Source organism: Lissotriton vulgaris, chromosome 4_1, assembly GCF_964263255.1.
Source record: "Lissotriton vulgaris chromosome 4_1, aLisVul1.2, whole genome shotgun sequence".
Taxonomy (NCBI): Eukaryota; Metazoa; Chordata; class Amphibia; order Caudata; family Salamandridae; genus Lissotriton; species Lissotriton vulgaris.
The window spans coordinates 1,080,812,275-1,080,831,306 of NC_141691.1; the positions used below are offsets into that span (position 1 = coordinate 1,080,812,275).

Consider the following 19,032-nt stretch of genomic DNA (forward strand, 5'->3'; position numbering starts at 1 on the left):
CATTTTGCGTTTCGATTTAATTAAATTACAAGATGGAGGAAAAACAATGTGAGAAACGGGTATAAGGGGGTACGGGAGATGTATCCTGACCCCCTATGTTTTCGGAGGGTGGTTGAGGAGGCTCATATATGTTGATACTTGTCTTCCAGCGGCTGCGCGTGAGCGTTTTTTTTTTTTGCTGCGTGACGTCTGTTAACGTTCGATTCGAAGGAAATCAGGAAGTGTTGACCGCCATTTTGACACTGCGAGTAAATATATTGTTAAAAATAATTGTAATAAATTAATCCGTATTGATAAACATTGTCTGCGCCATCTTGCCTTTTTTCCAATGCCACAATTTTGTCGTGCACGGCAGCCATTTTAGATGCCTTGACCAGACCCACTCTCTGCACGTCACCGATCCTCAGCATGGCTCCCCACCCTCGCAAGCATCTCCCCCACGCACTGGTCACCCCGCTCTCTCTTTCATGCATGGGCCATAAACCTCCTCCCATCTGCGCTGCTCTTCCCTGAGTATCACACCCTGTGCCCGCCCGACACCTCCCTTTCACCCTATTCACTACCGCACCCTCTGACACTCCTTTTCCTCTGTGTCTGATTGTCCAGGCCGGTCCCAGGCTATCACCTAGCCCTGCAGATGTAGTTTATGGCCCAAACTGTAAAGAATCACCCCTGTTCAAAAGAGTTACAGTAGATCAAGGCCCCCACCTCATGAGATCCGTCACACCACACGCGTTCCTACTATCTGATAACGATCCTGTATTGTGATTGGGGAGGGGATTCTCACTGTAAGGGTGTGTGGGACCGAGCCTGAAGCGGAAGATTCCAGGGATGCCTTTTTGTACATCAAAGTCTTCACAATTATGTGTCACATTAAAAATATATAGCACTCCAACAAAGTAGTAGGATTATAACACTTTAATAACTTATAAATATATACAACGCTCCAACAAAGTAAACATGTTAAAAAAAAACTTTTTAAACAACTATTTACATGACATTGCTTTAACCAGGATAGACAAAGAAATGACACAGTGATGTAAAAATTTCTGACATAAATGCCAAGAACGTCCCATGTGAAAGTGAATTTTATCTGGCAATTTTTTTCTTTTCCTTCTCATGAAAAGAAAGTTAATGCCAGGTTCGTTACCTGCCTCATCTGCAAAAAAAAAACTCTCGAGAGGGACCGAAAAAAAATATAGCTATGGTAATCATACCATGCATCGGCACATGGAGAGGTGGCACCCTCTTAATTATTCTAAAGCACAACTTCGAGATTTGGTGGATAACCCCCGACCGGCAAAAACGTCCACCAATGACTTAGCAATAAGTGAGTCAGAGGCAAGGGAAACGGTCTCAAATCTGCAAAAGAACTTTGGGCAGATGAGATTGACTTGTGTAGCATGTGGAAAATTAATTTCATGCGGAGAGATGAGTATTACTTTAATAAATAGATCATATGAAAATCATCAATGTCCAAAACGTCCTAGAAAGTAATTTTTGTCATTTTTGAGGAAGAGAGATAACCTACAGTGGTACGGGGTCGTTTTCGTTCGTACGAGGGGGGCCAGGTGACATTCCTTCGGGGTGGCTTAGGGGCATTTAAAACAACTTCCCTGATACAGGTAGCATATAAAGTAGAGGCTAAATACCAGGATCTTTATCGATTGCTTTATGCTGTACAAAAATGAAAAACACACAACAAACCTGGACCATTCATATTTTCAATGTTTCTGCGTACTATACTTTTTAACCCTTAACTAATTGAGCTGCTTCATTTCACCTGCTTTTTAAAAAAAAAAAAAAAAAAAATCGGAAACAGTGGCCTTTTATTCGAAACTTACCAATCTACGCGTTACAACTACGTTTGCTTTTTCAAAAACCTTTAATAAAAATTTTGGTGCCCAAATACGGGCCTACAACCCCGTGGGCCGGCCACGGAGCAGGCTGGAACTGTAAATGGGGGGGGGGTATTTATTTGTGGAAAACATAACAGAAAGTCAGTGGTCGTTGATTTCATAGTAAAAAGTGCGACAAGTGCAACAAAATCATATCGATAATTCATTGTGAGCAAGTACCAAAAGTGTCGACAATTCGAACCTTCAATAATAAATACAGTAATCAATGATGCATTAGAACTTAATATCAATTCATTGTTCGAACGTGTAATCAGTATCCGTCCCATGTCAATTCATTGTTCGAACGTATAATCAATACCCATCCTGGATCAATTCATTGTCCGAACATATAATCAGTCTTATCCCATATCAATTCATGTGCTAAAAACTGCATACATATCTCATGATATCAAGGCTGAGCAATCGGGAACAACAAGGAGTTGAGAGTTTCATTTGTACCGGCGCCATTTTGGGTGAGGTCTGGAAGGTCCAAGTATAGTCAAAATGTCTCCACCAACTCGTGGTTGGACCGGGACCTGTTTCGGCAGTCCAAAAGTTTTCGTTGAAGGGTAGCAGAGGGGACTGCCGACATGAACCATCAGTCAAAGTGGGGTGGGAGGCAACAATCTCTCCTACCGGGTCATACTGGTGTCCCACCGGAACTGATCAAGTTGGTAGTCTTGCAGGATTTTGGTCATTTCAAGACTGAGGCCGGCGCCGGCATGAGCACGCCGACGTCCCGCGGCTACGTCGTGGTCGTTCCGTGGGTGATCATGGCAGTCATTCCCCATCGGGGGTCGGGGGCCCCCGTGGCTCTAATAGAATCTTCAAAGTTGAGGAGAACGTTTCTGGACGCAGGACTCATTTTCTAGTTGAACTCAGAAGCGCCGTTGCACCGCAACAGTGGACGAGACCCCCGCTGGGTGAGCGGAGCATCATTGCCTCGCAATAGTGGACGAGACCTTTTGTTGGGTGAGTGGAGCGTTGGGGGTGCTGAGGGGCCCCCACCTGTGGGGGTGGGAGAGGCTCGTTCAAGCCGCCTCTCCCTCCCAGCGCTGACGGAGTAGGAGCAGGGAGGCCGAATTCTAACTTCTAGGTATATATTTTGCCACCCCTGGCTGGCCATCCAAACTGACACAACTGGCTGATCACTCAGCTGGGGCAAGGTCGTGTAATCACCCCTTGCTTAGATATAGTATTCCTATGTCTAACCTTATATCTGGACACGTATGCACCTATAAGTCACTCCTATGGCAGGCCTTAACAATCCTGAAGGCAGAGTGCTTGGTTTTATGTGAGATGGTGCTCTAGAATGAGCTGAGCCTGTCTGCAGCTTTTGGAACCATGTCCTTATAGCTGTTCTAGGATATTGCCACATCATATACTCTTACGTGCATTATAATCCTCGCGGTTATTGCTAACTTTGGTTTGGCTTTATCAAAACATGTCTTGTAAGTTGTCATACACTTTGGAATACTACCCCTCGCCAGTTCCGGGGTAGCATTCCACCCTTCTAGAGGGAAAAGACATGTTACTTCCATTAAACCCGGTTAAAGTTAACCAGAGCCTCAGCATCACAAAATGGATGCTGCTGCCACAGACACAAGTCTGAACTCCTGCTGCTGGGAGTCCTTCCAGCGAGGGAGGCTTGGACAATAGGTTTTTCTGTCACAGGGAGGTGCTAGCACCACCCCAGACAGGAGACAGTGGATTGGGGCAGGGAGGGCTGAATGAAATGAGACAGTGCCTGGGGCACACAAGGTGGCCCATGCATAGTCCAGTTCAAACCGGTGCTGGGGCACTCCAGCCCCAGCTCGGGGGCGAAACTGGACAAAGGGAAAGGGGTGTAACCACCCCCTTCCTGGCTCCCACCCATAGGAGGGACCTAGCAGGTAATCCAGCCCCTTGATTTGGTATATAGGTAGGAGCTGAGTCCCAAGACTTTAGATAATCCTGACTGAAACTCTGATACGAAACTCTGGACCCTTCGACATCCTACTCGACGTAGAAGACTGAAGAATCTCCCTTGTGGTCAAGGAGTTACCACCTTGTGCAAGCAGGCACCATCAAGCGCTCAACGGTTTTCTTTGTCGTTGCTCCCGCCGGAGCTTGAACACAGAGCCTGACAAGACCCGGACTTCCAGACATCCAACACCCTGATCCACAGCCACAGCAAAGCTGAGACCCATGGAGGCGACGAGAGACGTGGAACCGGCCAACTTGGAAAGCCAGCGAATTGCTTTCCGTGCAACTTCTGAGGCACCCTCGAAGTTGTGCATTGGGGATTGAGAAGCCCCAGCCCCGAGCACCAACTGCACAGAAGATCACCTCTCCACACTCACTGAGTGCTGCGTGGGGCCCTTTTGCATTTTCCTGCTCGACGCGTCTGTCCCGTCACTTGCCCATTGGCTAGTGGCCTCTGTGATGACGAAATCTGAAATCTACACCGCTGGTCTGGTTGCTCCAGACTGGCCCTTGCTTCCCTGTGCAGGAGAAGCCCCTCAGTCCTTGCCGGCCTGAGTAAGAAGCCATCTTCGATTGCTGTGTGGGTTGCATTTGCCAAGGCCTGTTGACTCTGAATCGAGATCCGACACCGCCAACAGCGAGAGCCTTCGTGGGACAGTCCGTATCCAGCTCCTGGTCGTCATCGACACCTCCTGGTCCACGTGGCTGCAGAGAAAAGCTTCACGACATCACCTGATCGCATCCCGACATCGCCTGGTTCCTTCCTGGTTCCTTCCTTGTCACTGGCTAGTGACCCAGACTCTGTCCCCTCTGCTTTCAGGTACTCTTCATCCTCGATCCACCCTTGGATCCAACCGGACTCTTCTCTCCTGGTCGCCTGCAGCATCTTTTCTCCAAGGCTCTATAGAACTCCATGCCGAAACCCGACACACTTTGACACCTATGCACCCGCTTCCTGTGGGTGAGGTAACGCAAGTACTGCGGTGCTCCTGTAAAGAGTAACTCTCCTAGTGTCCTAGTTTCAAGTGGTTAGCTTCTAGTCCAGTCGGAAGACTCCAAATTCTTTAACTTTCTAACTTTTACGCACCCCTTGACTTCTATGTGTGCACGCGTGTGCATTTAGACACTGCACCCGCATCCAGTGGGCCTCCTGCTTCCTAACTGCTGTTAGTCCAGTGATGCCCCAGCGATTCCCAAGGCCCTAGGCCTTACCATTGTTCGTGACGTGGTTCTTATACCACTATTTTAGTATATGGTTTAGCGGGCCACCAGGGCCTATCCATATTTGTGCAACTTTTGTATGTTATATTAAGTTACTTGTTATGCGCTTGTGCTCCTGTTCTCATAAAGAGTTCAGTGGGTTGTTTTAGAAATAAATACATATATATTTTGAATAAATAACCTGTGTGGTGTCCTTTCATTTGGTATTAAAAGGATTGCATATGGTAAAACTGCTGGCTTCACATGCCCTCTTGAGTTTAGCCTAAGACTGCTTTTGTCCATGCTTACCCCTAGGATAGCTGGTCTATAAGAATAGTGAACATCATATACCAGGCCAACTTCTCACATTCTCTGGCTAAAAAGGAACCACCTGTGGGGTTGTGCGCCCATTCTACCAGGGTGACAGCAGCTACCACTGCATTGGGCCTCACTGCACACTTTTACTAAGCATTATTGCCTTGACAGTCCAGTCCGGAGAGATGGCTTCTTTGGCCGTTCTGTTCTCCGTGACTTTCTGGTGTGAACTTTGTTCGCAGACCCACCACCGGGGCTCGCATTGCTGGGGTATCTATTCTAAGGTAAGGAATCTATCAATGACGTGTTTGTCAGATGAACAAGTTAATTACCTTCGGTAACAATATATCTGTAAGAAACGTTAGTTAGTGATAGATTCCTTACCGCCCCACCCAGCCTCCCCGTTCTGCGAACTGATTTCTAGTTGTGAGAAGTTGGCCTGGTATATGATGTCCACTATTCTAGTGGGCACCCTGCACCAGTACAAACGACCCTTATGGTGATGGTTGTAAAGTCAACCTTATAGACCAGCTATCCTAGTGGTAGCATGGACAAAGAAGTCTTAGGCTAAAACTTCAGAGAGCATGTGAAGCCAGCTGTTTTACCATATATAATCCCTTGAATACCAAATGAAAGGACACCACACAAGGTATATATCAAATATATATGTATTTATCACTAACACAACCCCTCTGCACTCTTTATGAGGTCAGAGTTCGAGATACATTACAAGTTACTCATTAAGCATACTATAAGTTGCACAAATACAATTCTGCCCTAGGGGCCTCACGAACCATATACTAAGTAAGTGGTATAAGAACCACTTCAGGAAAGGTGAATAGGCCTAGGGCCTAGGGATTCGCTGGGGCTACACTACAGGACCAAAGGTTTGGAAGTAGGAGACCCACGGGAGACGCGTGCCGTGTGGGAACACAGACGCAGGCTACTATTGACTTACAATGGAGAACGAAGAAGTCACAAAGTTACTGATTAGGGACACTTCTGGGTGTACTATGGTGAAACCCCTTTAAACTAGGACACTTGGATAGTTAATACCCACGGGAGCACTGGAGTACTCGAGTTACCTCACCCAGGGAAGCCGGGTGCATATTTGTCTTTTCGTGTCGGGTTTCGTCTCTGCTTTCAATGGAGACCTGCAAAAGAAGTGCTACAGGCGGCCGAAGGAAGAGTGTCCGGTTGGATCCAAGGGTGGATCAAGGAGCTTAAGAACCTGAAAGCAGAGGGGACAGAGTCTGGGTCACTAGCCAGTGACCAGGATAGAACCAGGATGGAACCAGGTGATGTCGCAATGCAAACAGGTGAAGAGGTGAAGCTTGTCTCTCTAGCCACAAGGACCAGGAGACGTCGACAACAACCAGGAGCTGGAGTCTAGCTGTCCGACGAAGGCTGTAGTTGACTGCGGTGTCGGCATCCGGATTGGACCCAACAAGCCTTGGTAACCGCAACCCACGCAGGATGTGAAGATTCACTTCAGTTCAGACCAGCAAGGTCTGAGGAGCTTCTGTTTTGGAAGGAAGCTGGAGCAAGCCCTGAGCAACCAGGCAAGCGTTGAAAATTAAAAGGATCGTCTTCAGGGGGCTCACTAGCCAATGGGCTAGCAACCGGGAAGACGCATCGAGCTGAAATGCAGGAGCGGGCCCCACGCGGCACACGTGGAGTGTGGAGGGCTGAGCTCTGGTGCAGATGTTGCTCGGGTCTGGGGCTTCTCGTGCCCCAATGCACAACTGCGAGTTAGCTCAGGAGTCGATGCAGCTAGCAATTTGCAGGATGTCCAGGGAGTTTGATCCCATGTCTCTGGTGTCCGCCACGGGTCTCAGCTTTGCTGTGGATGTGGGTCGGAGTCCAAGAAGTTTGTAAGTCGAGTCCTGAGTAGCTGAGTTGTCGGGTTCCATCGGGAGCGTCAACAAAGCAAACTGGCAAGTTACTTGTGGTGCCTGTTTGAACAGAGTGGTCACTCCTTGAACACAAGGGAGAACTTCTTCAGTCTTCTAGTCAGCATAGAATGTCGAAGTCCAAGAGTTTTGTGTTGTAGTTTCTTTCCAGGGTAATCTGATGTCTCTAGACACAGCTCCTAACTTTATACCAAACTAAGAGGCCGGATTACCTGCTAGGTCCCTCCTATGGGTGGACCCTGAGAAATGGGTGGTTACACCCCTTTCTCTTTGTCCAATTTCGCGCCAGAGCTGGGGCTGGAGTGCCCCAGCAACTGGTTTGAACCGGGATATGCATGGAGCACCTTGTGTTCCTCAGGCAGTGTCTCATTTTGCAGATAGAGCAGATAGCCTGGGGCCCTGAATTGCAGGATCCCAGGCCAACTAAGTCAAAAACCAGCTAAACACTAGGCAAAAAGTTGGGGTAACCATATAGTTAGATATCCACCTTCCTACACTAGTGTTAAGGTAATCCCTTTCAGGGCCCTAGTTTCAATGCACCAGTGGTCAGTATCTTGTATGGCTCTGCGTTCCTGGCATGGAAAGCCTGACGTCAGCGCGTGTGGGCGTATCTAAGTAGCGCCAGCAACTATAACGGCAACGACGTACACGGAGCCGTACGACAAGGCCTACCGACGCGCAGGGGTACTGGTGGTTATTCTAAGGTAAGGGATCTATCACTAACTGATGTTTCTTACAGATATATCATTACCGAAGGTAAGTAACTAATTCATCTGGTAGAGACATGATCTAAACACAGATTTCATAACGACCTACTCATTCTCCCTACACTGCGGAATTGTCTTTTAGTGTCAGGGCTGTTCCCTTTCAGGACCCTAGTTCCTTTTTTACACACCATGGTCAGTTACTTCATGGCTTTGCGCTTCTGGCATGGAAAGCTGTGAAAAGTGCTAACGTCATCGCTCCGGAGTGGCGGTTATATTGACGACGCGGAAATCACCACGACGACGAACACAACGCCGATTACGTCACACGTAGACGACTGATGGCACCTACCAGTGCTCAGGGGTACTGCTGATATAAAAAGTTCCACATCAAGTTTTAAAGGTAAGGAATCTGCGGTTGGATCATGTCTCTACCAGATAAGGCGTCACCGGAGGTAAGTAACTTGTCCATTTGGTTAACTGAAAAGTATTCCATTCCTTAGTGTCCATATTAGTTTGGCAGAACTTGGTAATGCCCAAGGTTGCTGGTCTTTTATTGTGATGTGGGGACTGGCGTCTGTAACAGACTCTAATTTGGACATGATGGGGCAGCCACCTTCATAAGTACTAGCAAAGCTTATCAGAAGCTATAAAGCATTCAGAATCTGTGTTATCCCAGGGGAGCCACAGCCTGGCACACAGGGCTGTTAATTTAATATAGAGTTTTGGGAGTGGACACAACCGTAGTCCTATTGAAGTGAAACATCACTCATTTCATTAGCCATCAGCCATAATCTCTGCTGTTTCAGGAGGCAAAAAGAACTAAAATGTCATTTATTAATGTTACAGTAAAAAAATCTACATTCCCCATTTTTCTCAATCAATTTAAATAAGTTATACTAACGTATAATATAAATTAATTCTCTTCTGTGACTTGTTATTTAATTTGTGGTTCCTTTATCTTTTTAGTGACATTTACAGGCAAATCGTTTGATGCTTAAAATTGCTGATACTTATCACTTCATTTTGTTTTTCAGACTTCTCGTTTGTTGGTTCGACCTACCAGTTCAGAGACACCCAGTGCTGCAGAGCTAGTTAGTGCAATTGAGGAGCTTGTGAAGAGTAAAATGGTGAGAGGCAACTTGACTTTCTTAATCATTTAATATGTGCTACACACTGCTTCTTTACTTGGCAGCCCCAACAATGTAATTACTTTTGGCTCTTAGGAACAGTTAGAGGTTATTAGGTGCTCTATTTCAGATAGACACTATTAATGATTTTCGTAACCTTACCTTGCTGCACGTTTAAATGTAATTCTATATTGTAAATTGGTTAACTTTTAACTACCATAAAAGGCTTACAAAATCAAATGATCATCTCATCTAACCATCCAAATAATCTCTTGGCTGTGTTCCCTTACAAATGTGTTGACTTTGAGCTCTTTGTAAATGTCAGTATGTTCTTACCATTGTAAGAACATGGCTATTTTTTGACATGTACATTGGTTTTATTAAATATTTGTTTGTACATATGCTGCTGGAGGTCAAATGCTCTGTGTACTCCTGCAATCTAGTTTTGAATGTGGACGTTGCAAGTGTTTTTTTCTACGACAAAGTTTTGGGTCTCAAGATAAGTTGAGAAACCTCTCCAAGACTAGGAGGGCACCACAACAAAAGTTCCACCTCCAATTCCTTTTCCCACCATTAGGTTTGGCTGTGCTTTTGGCGATCTAAGACCTTTGAGCTACAAACCACTATTGTTTTGAATCCAGGTCCCTGAATATTTTTTACTGCATCTGAAGAATAATCTTTAATGATTAAGACTCAAATATGACTGGTGCAGAAGGTTTTGTTTTGGAACCAGATCATATGAGATTGAATGTGGGGAAAATGGAGAACATGTCCTTTCAGTTCTTTCCCAAGTGCAACCACAAGCACTCATGGTCAGACAATCACCAGGTTTATAAATTGTTGTTTGCCCTGATTCCTGAAGAGCCAATCTCTTTAGAGGAGCCCACAAAGATACCAGCTCTGTTCCTTAACTCCATTTAGCTCTGTTCCACCATTATCAACTGACAGCTGTAGCGCTCACCATCTCATTGTATAAACACTGACTGAGATCAGGTTAGTCAATATGACCCACAGGAACCATACTGTGATTCTGCCGATACACATGAAGGGGAAGATGATTGGCAGAATTATAATGTGAACCTTACAGATAATGACTACCTTGAGCCATACTGAATAAAAACCTCACCACCAGATGACACAATAGTATATTATGCGGAGATGTGTAGGGCAGCAGAGCACTATAAGGTCAAACTCCTTGTAAGAGAAGAGAAGAACGATTTCTGGTAGAGACTTTATCAAAAACTGAAAGGACAATTTAGTTCTTGCCCATGCTTAAAAACATGACCAAATGCACGATGGAGAAATGTAAAGAAACTGCCAAAGCCAGAAAAGTAACACCAAGCATTGAAAAGAAATATAAGATGGCACCTGATGACCCACTTTATGCCAAAGGTCATGTCCCACCAGACACTTTGTTAGCATACACTGCATGAAAGAGGTAATCTGTACAAAGAACAAGAGATGCCCCTCCTCCCAGCGCCTTGAGACCCTTACAGGTGAGTAGTTGCACTTTACAAGACACTTGATTGATTGATAAGGAATGCAGTAAAATGGATTCAGCTGTGAAGCAAGTGGCAGAGGGTCTAAGGGTTAAATAGCCATATCTGTTAGTTTTCTCTCCACTTATGAAAAATACCATTAGAAAGATGTGGAACAAATGTTTAAGCACCTCCATGAGTACTATCACAAAAGAGGTAGGAAGCTAGTCTATAAGACTAAAGCGATCCCAAAAGCTGCTTTCATTGCAATTTGAAGGCTGCAGATACTTCTTCCAGAGAATAACAATATGAGTATCATACTCGGACAGACAAGCCAGGCTGCGGGTGTATGGTTTCCTTCCTGAGGTCCAAAATCACGTCATTAATGTCCTCTTTGATGGTGAACACCTGTTTTTACCCCATGTTGACAGAATGATGGAAAAGAGCAAGACAGATTCAAATTTTGCAATGGCCATGGATGCTTTCTAAACACAAAAGTAAATCTAGCTTTGGTGCCAGCAATTGAGAGGCAGTGTCTGAGCTGCAACCACACTGCAGTGTCCTCGCTGCCATCAGCAGCAGCCATTGTAGAAGGAACTGGGCCAGAAAACCATTACCAAGCGAGGTTTCTGAGGCAACTGTAGTGGTAGCCGCTGAAAGAGTGCCCCTACTTGCAAGAAGTGACTTATCCACCACTCCCCCCCAGCACCCCTTCAAACAGCATCTCTTGGGGGAAGATTCACGTTATTCCTTTAAAAGCTGCGAGGAAATAACCCTGACAAGTGGGGTTTGTCCATTTTATAACAAGACACCAAGACTACTGCTTGGACTTTAACACCACACCTCCAAAAATCCCACCTTGATGGCACATTATCATTCAGGGACATAAATTACTGCCAAAATGCAGTGTGAGCACTTATCAGTGTGTTGTAGAGCCTGTTCCTCTGCATCAGAATAGTTAAACAGTATAATGCCTATATGGCCTCAACGCAAAGGAGGACGCAGCGTATCCTGAACCCCAGGCCACTAAACCACCACGTACTGTCAGAGTACTTCAACATGATGTCTTCCTGTGGCTCTGCACAGATTGTCGCATGGCAGCCCTTGATCTCAAGGGCCCTTACTTCCTCATCCATTTGGAGCATCACCACTACTTCAGGTTTTGTGGTAAGTAGACCACACTACCAGTTCAGTGCTCTGCATTTCAAAGTCACAACAGTCCCAATGGTCTTGACCAAATGTCAAGCAGTGGTTGCAGCACATCTTTACTGCAGCACTATTCATTTCTTTATGTATATGGCCAAATGGCTGATAAAGAGCAGCAGATACCAGAAATGTTTAGTATGCACTTAAACAGCACTGTCACTAGTGCACAACTTACGCTTCACAGTCCGTGTCAAAGAAACCTTCTGTGTCCCCAACAAATCCATCCCTTCTTGGGAGTGGTATTGATTTGAGTTACCAGCAAAGCCTATCCAAACCATGAGGGAGTGTTGGCTTTTCAGAAACTTTCAAATCATAACACATTAAAAACAACAACAAAATGAAATTCTTGGTGATTATGGCTTTGTGTAACTCAATAGTTGTGTGTACTCGTTTGCACATGAATCCTATCCAAGCAGTGGTCTTAAGCGGCATGTCAATGTGATGATCTAGTGTTGGTAAAACCCAGAGTTCATCACAACACAAAATGGTGGAATCTAAGAAGCTGTTTTGGCCAGATTCTTTTTAGATCCTCAGCCACAGGTAACCATCACCACAAATGGCTCACTTGTAGGATAGTGGGTGCATTTTACCAACCTGACACTGGACAAAATAGCAATAGAAAATGCATAGCAATTTACTGCAATTGACAACAACCTATTTGGCAGTGAAATACTTTGCAGCAAAATAGTTTGGTGAAAACAGACATGACTGCAATGTACTGCATTCAGAAACAGAAAAGCACTTACTTGCCTATATTGGCACAATCCATATGGCACTGAACCAACTGTCAACTAATTTGCTAAAAGCTGAACATCTGTCGAAAATGGCTATTAATACTGCAGACCTGCAAAGCAGCATGCATCAACAGGTACATGAGTAGGGGATGAGTCTCCAAGTACTTCAAGGCTCTTCAGCAAGTGGTCGATCTATTTGTCACCCCAGTGTGAGGAAATGGAGTGTATTTTATGATGTGGCTGTGCAACTTAACCATATAATAAATGTTGTACAACAAGGGAACCCAAAGAAGTCGGCTAGGGAACTTGGGAGTCAATTATTTTCAGCAACAGTGGTCCCCAGACATTGAAATGGAAACCCAAAGAATTAATATAGACTCAATCGTAGCTATATTTCATGGACATGTCCAGCCAGACAGAGGTCTAATATTTACTTGTAGATTTAAATTAGTAATACACAAAAATACATAAACTGGGACACAGTCCTGTATCCCACTCAACAGATAGATTACAAAACATGGGGAAAAACAAACATCAGGGGGCTAAGGCAAAGCTTGGTTTGTTTCACAAGGAATATCCAGTGTTACAAAAACAAATCATTACAAACACCTTTTCATCAAAAATGAACAAAAGTTTCTCTGTGTATAAGGTGTATTAAGGTGTCGAGGGCGTTTCGATCCGTTACAGGAATGAGCGGATCATCATCAGGACATTAACTCCATGCCTGTGAATTAGAGCCTCTTTGCCTGGGGGAAAAAAGGGGAGGGAAGGATATAAAAGCGAAAGGTTAGGAATTGGAAGAATTCCGGTGAGAATAGCGTGGAAACATAATAACTGTAGCCCGCAGCTAAATTGGAGTGATACTGATGGGCATGCATCCAGTTTCAAGAGCAGACAGACTATGCCAGTGTGAGGCATGACAGGGGAGTTCCAGGGGTGCGTAGAAAGTCTTCATATCACAGATTGCGAACAAGAGGATGTGGGAAGAAGGTGGAGAGCGTGGAGTCAACAAAGACGATGTGCCTAATTTAGGTGGTGAGGATTATTCATAGGTATATTGTGTCAATGTATACAGGCAGTGCAAACTAATATGGCGAATAGGTGCGAGCGATTGGTACACAAGCAGTAGCATATCCGTTCATACGGGTTCTACACGCATGTATATTAGAAGTGAAACAATGCCGCATAAAGTGATCGTGTAGAATCAATCATAAATTGCAGTCATATCCGGCGCAACTAGCAAGGAATAATTACAATGTGGCAGATGAATTACAGTGAAGAGATATACATGATGATATTCAATGTGCAGTCGATGAAGCAATTTGAATGCTGCAGCTTAAGGACTCAAAAATCATTTAAAGGCCTCTTATAACCATTTTTCAATATATCTGTTCAATATTAAACAAATGCATTAAGAAGTTGACAATGCTAATAGGCATGTATCCACAGCGATCATAACAAGAGAAACATTTGGAATGATTATAGTGATTACTAATGATGCTCGGTATCGAAACACAGCATAAAAAAGGGGGGGAACAATCCTTAAGTATGTGCACTCGTGAGTGTGAAATTTCTGACTTGTGAGTGAGAGGAGAGTAGTAGGGGCTTGTGAATGCTGCCGGGAAAAAACGGGCGAGGTATGAGTCTTACCGCAGAACTCGGTTCGAGATAACTGCGCGGTGGACCGGGGGGCTGCTGTGATGGCTGCTGCTGAAAGGGTTAAGCGATATGAATTAACAGTCTAAGACGGTGGGAAGCTGCAGAGCGTGAAGGGAAGGGGACTCACCGATAGAGTTAATTCCTGGGCAAGTACGAAGGGTGATTCCATGTAGCGTACTTGAATAGGCAACCTCAGCATTACCGTTCGTATCCAAGGCACGTACGACGGGCAATACCTTGTGGTGTACTCCAGTCGGCACAATAGCCTGTGGGAGGGGGAAGGAATTAATACAACACCTACATGGAGAAGGGCTGTAGCAGGGAACACTGGACTGGCGCTTACCGTTACAATAGATTTGGGTGCTCAGTGGCAGGGTTACTTCCTGGTTGATTCCTGGAAGGCGTGTTATGTGACCAGGGTCGTAAAGTGGTGTGAACGCGAGGATTGGAGCGTTATAGTCAGGTGATAGTGGGGGAATAATTAAAGGAGGGGCTCAGGGCTTCAGCTCTAGAAGGATAATAACAAAGGAGGGACTAGCAATTGGAGGAGTATGGGTGCCATATTGAGGTTGGTGATTGTACACATGGGAATGGTGACATTAACCATATAATACACTTACCAATCTCTTTAGGACTAGTAGGTTTTGTTTCTTAAACCCCCTAGCTCAACTCTTGGTAACCATGGCTCTGAGCAGCAAAGCTTACACGCAGGAACAAGTGTAAAGCATTTAAACAACATCAAAACAATTAAATAACAAATAAAACAAGAAACACAATATATCGGTAAGAAAGTAGGATCTGCTTTCATGGTCAACCCCACTTTTTGCCTGGTGTCAGTGTGTTTTTTTACTTAGTTTGCTGGGATCCTACCAATCACGACACCAGCATCTGCGCTCTCTTCCCTAAATTGACATGGTAAGTACTTTGGTACCTCCACAATTTGCTAATTGGTGTGCCCTTATAAGTCCCCTATCTGAAAGAAACAGGTTAGTTAGATTCCTTACCTTAGAATAACCCCAGGCATCAGACTGGATCCGGAAAGTTTTAGTCAGCAGTACCCCTGCACATCGGTAGGTGTCGTCTGCAGCTCCGCGTTCGGCGTCGTGATCGCCGGGATGACGTCGTCGGAGTACTTGGATGCCGCCCTCACGCGCTGATGTCAGTTCTTTTTTCCGCGCCAGCAACTGCAGATCCGGGAAGCGCGTACCCTTAGTCATTTTTCGACTAACTTATTGGACAATTTTGTCTATCTTTTTCGAGTCAACTTTGACTCCTGGTGCCAGTAGGCATACCCGGTTTCAAAGCCGTGTGACGCCTGTCACCGACTGATGTTGGTTACCAACCCCCACCTCCGGTGTCTCTACTGTCTGGGGGCCGACCACGATGAAAAGTCGTGCCCCGACTGCCGGGCCTTGATGTCGAAAGCTAGGCGGGAGTGGTCCCTCAAGCTCCTCGAGATCTGGCAGTTGGCAACGCGCCGCTCGAGGTCCCCACCGTTCGTCGGGATCCAAGTCCTCGCACTCAGGTAAGTCGAGACATGGCAAAAAGAAGTCGAATAGATGACATCATTCTTTTGACTCCCCTCGCCGGTCACGCGACTCGGCCGAGGGTCGGGTGGCACCACCTGCGCAGCTCCGCCGGTGCTGCTGGAGTCGCATCCGGCCCACACTCTCCGGTCCCTGGACTCAATGCGACTCTGGGAGAGATTATAGACTTCCTCGTGGCCATGAGGACTCTCTTCCCGCCGTCAAGGCCTGCCGGCGCGTCTTCGGGCCCACGGGTCCGACTGGGGGTCCCAGCGAGCCGGCGGCTTTGCCGCCGTCGTCGACTTCGGGTCCTACGCTGCAGGCCCCCGTAGGATCCAGGCCTGGATCCCGGTCGACGCCAGTTGACCTTAAGACTCCTCCGCTGGCGCCGACCCCCACGGTGCCGCTTCCGGCACTGTCCTCAGACAACGCCGTCCCTGGCTTCAGCCCTGGTTCTGGTCCGGCGTCAGAGCGGCGCCACTCGGCGTCGATAGGCGAGCCCTTCGCTTATGACCCGGCTCCGTCATTTATACCTTATTATTAGGACACGGATGAAGGGAAGGACTGGGAGGGGTCTGAGGACCCTCTGGCACAGCAGTGCCAGTTAAGTCAGGACTGGGCAGATGAGCTAGGGGAGGCCAGTGGTCTAGACACTTCGCCTGACACTGGTTTTATCTCTCCTCCTTCCGTGGCTACGGAGGAGGGAGCAATTTATACTGTGGTGCTGCGCAGGGCAGCTTTGGCCTTGGGCCTTGAGCTCCCTGCAGCCGCCGTGAGGACTAACCTCCTCACCGGGGTGCTTCAACCGCCAGTAAGCTCTTCGGAGCCTCTGCTGCCGTTTAATGAGGCCCTCACTGACATTCTGATGGGCACTTGGTCCAAGCCCACTGTGAGAAGTTGGCCTGGTATATGATGTTCACTATTCTAGTGAACACCTTGCACCAGTCCAAACAACCCTTATGGTGATGGTTGTAAGTCAACCTTATAGACCAGCTATAGTGGTAGCGTGGACAGAACAGTCTTAGGCTAAAAGACTCTTGAGGGCGTGTAAAAGACTCTTGAGGGCGTGTAAAGCCAGCTGTTTTACCATATGTAACCCCTTGAACACCAAATGAAAGGACACCACACAGGATATATATAAAATATATATGTATTTATTTACTAACACACTCCTCTGAACTCTTTATGAGATCAGAGGCAAAAGCACATAACAAGTTACACTTAGAAATACTTTAAATAGCACAATTTACAGTTAGGCCCTAGGGGCGCGTAAAACCATATACTAAGTAAGCGGTATAAGAACCACGACTTGGGAAAGGAGAAGGCCTAGGGCTATCCGACCCTTAGGTTAGGAGTAGGAAGCCCACAGGCGGCGCGTGCAGTGTCAGTACACTCACGCGAGAGTCAATAGAAAGTCAATGGGAACTTTAAAAGGTAAGTAACGAAGATTTAGGACACTTCCGGTCTAACTAGGAAGATACAACTAACAAAACTAGACACTAGGATAGTCAATCCCTGCAGGAGCACCGAAGTACTCGCGCTACCTCACCCACAGGCTGCGGGTGCATAGGTGTCAAAGTGTGTCGGGTTTTCGCGTTGATTCCTATGGAACCTTGGAAGAAGATGCTGCAGGCGACCAGGAGGAAGATGTCCGGGTGGATCTAAGGGTGGATCTTGGATGAAGAGGACCTGAAAGCAGAGGTTACAGAGTCTAGGTCACTAGCCAGTGACCGGGTGGAACCAGGGAGGAACCAGACGTCGTCGAGGAGCAATCAGGTGCGGATGTGAAGCTTGTTGTTGCAGCCACCCGGACCAGGAGGCGTCGAGGACGACCAGGTGCTGGAGAGGAGCTGTCCCACGAAGGTTCTCGCAGATGGAGGGGTTGACTTCAAGATCTGAGCCAACAAGCCTAAGCAAAGGCAAACCACGCAGGATACACAAAAGGCTTCTGGTGCAGACCAGGAGGGTCTGAGGTACTTCACCTCGTCAGGGAAGCAAGGGCCAGTCTGGAGCAACCAGACCAGCAATGGATTTTCAAAAGGATCATCGTCACAGGGCTACTAGCCAACTGGCCAGCAACCGGGACAACGAGTCGAACAGAACACAAGCCGAAGGGCCCCACGCAGATCTCGTGGAGTGTGGAGGGCTGGTCTTCGGTGCAGGTGGAGCTCGGTGTCGGGGTGTCTCAGACCCCAGTGCACAGCTTCGAGGCTGCCTCAGGAGCTGCGCTGTTAGCAAGTTGAAGACTTTCCAAGTTGCCTGGTTCCACGGATTCCGACGCCCTCCACGGGGCTCAGCTGTGCTGGAGTGGTGCAGTGGGGTCAGAGGAGTCCTGGAGTCGAGGTCTTGTCCAGCTCTGCGCTCGAGTTCCGACTGGAACAGGAACAAAGCAAGCCGTCGAGTTTGCTGGATGATGCCTGGTTTCCCAGGGTGGTCACTCCTTGGCCACAAGGGAGATTCTTCAGTCTTCAAGTCGGTTGAATGTCGAAGGGTCCAGAGTTTCGTTTCAAGTTTCAGTTCAGGATCAAATCTAAAGTCTCCTGGGTCTGCTCCTATCTTTATACTACTAAAGGGGGCTGGTTTACTCACTAGGTCCCTCCTATGGGTGGGACCAGGAAGGGGGTGGTTACACCCCCTTTCCTTTGTGCAGTTTCGCGCCAAAGCTGGGGCTGGAGTGCCCCAGCAACCGGTTTGAACTGGGGTATGCATGGAGCACCTAGTGTGCCCCAGGCATGTCTCATTCTGTTCAGCCCTCCCTGTCCCAATACACAAAATCCTGTCTAGGTTGGTGCTCGCACCTCTCCAGGCAGGAAACCTATTGTCCAGGCCTCCCTCACTGGAAGGACTCCCAGCAGCAGGAGGTCAGACTTGTGTCTGTGGCAGCAGCATCCATTTTGTGTCGCTGGGGCTCTGGTTAACTTTAACCGGGATAGTCAGCAACAACATGTCTTCTCCCTCTAGAAGGGTGGAATGCTACCCCCATCGCCAGAATTGGCGAGGGGGTAGTATTCCAAAGCGTATGACACCTTACATGACATGTTTAGGTAAAGCCAAACCAAAGTTAGCATTCAACCGCGAGGATTATAATGCACTTAAAAGTATATGGTATTAGGTATGATAGTTGCCAAACGGGACGTAGCACAGAAATGGGGGGCAGCGACCACCCCGTCACTAACACAGTGGTGCGCAAACATGGACAGGGTCATGATAATAGAAAGAACAGTCTATACCGTAAGGGCATGCCCACGTAAGTGGAACAGGATATGGCTCCCATGGAACACATTCAGGGGGGGACATATGTGAC

At 46.9% G+C, this 19,032-nt stretch overlaps 1 protein-coding gene across 1 annotated transcript in view; it reads left to right on the forward strand.

Annotated features, from left to right (window-relative positions):
• TRIO (trio Rho guanine nucleotide exchange factor) overlaps positions 1-19,032 on the forward strand; it is a 5,246,815-nt gene that overhangs the window by 3,278,766 nt on the left and 1,949,017 nt on the right. Inside the window, exon 37 of the mRNA XM_086965300.1 lies at positions 9,033-9,125. Within this exon, the coding sequence (XP_086821426.1) occupies positions 9,033-9,125 (93 nt within the window). The remainder of the gene's footprint in view (positions 1-9,032; positions 9,126-19,032) is intronic.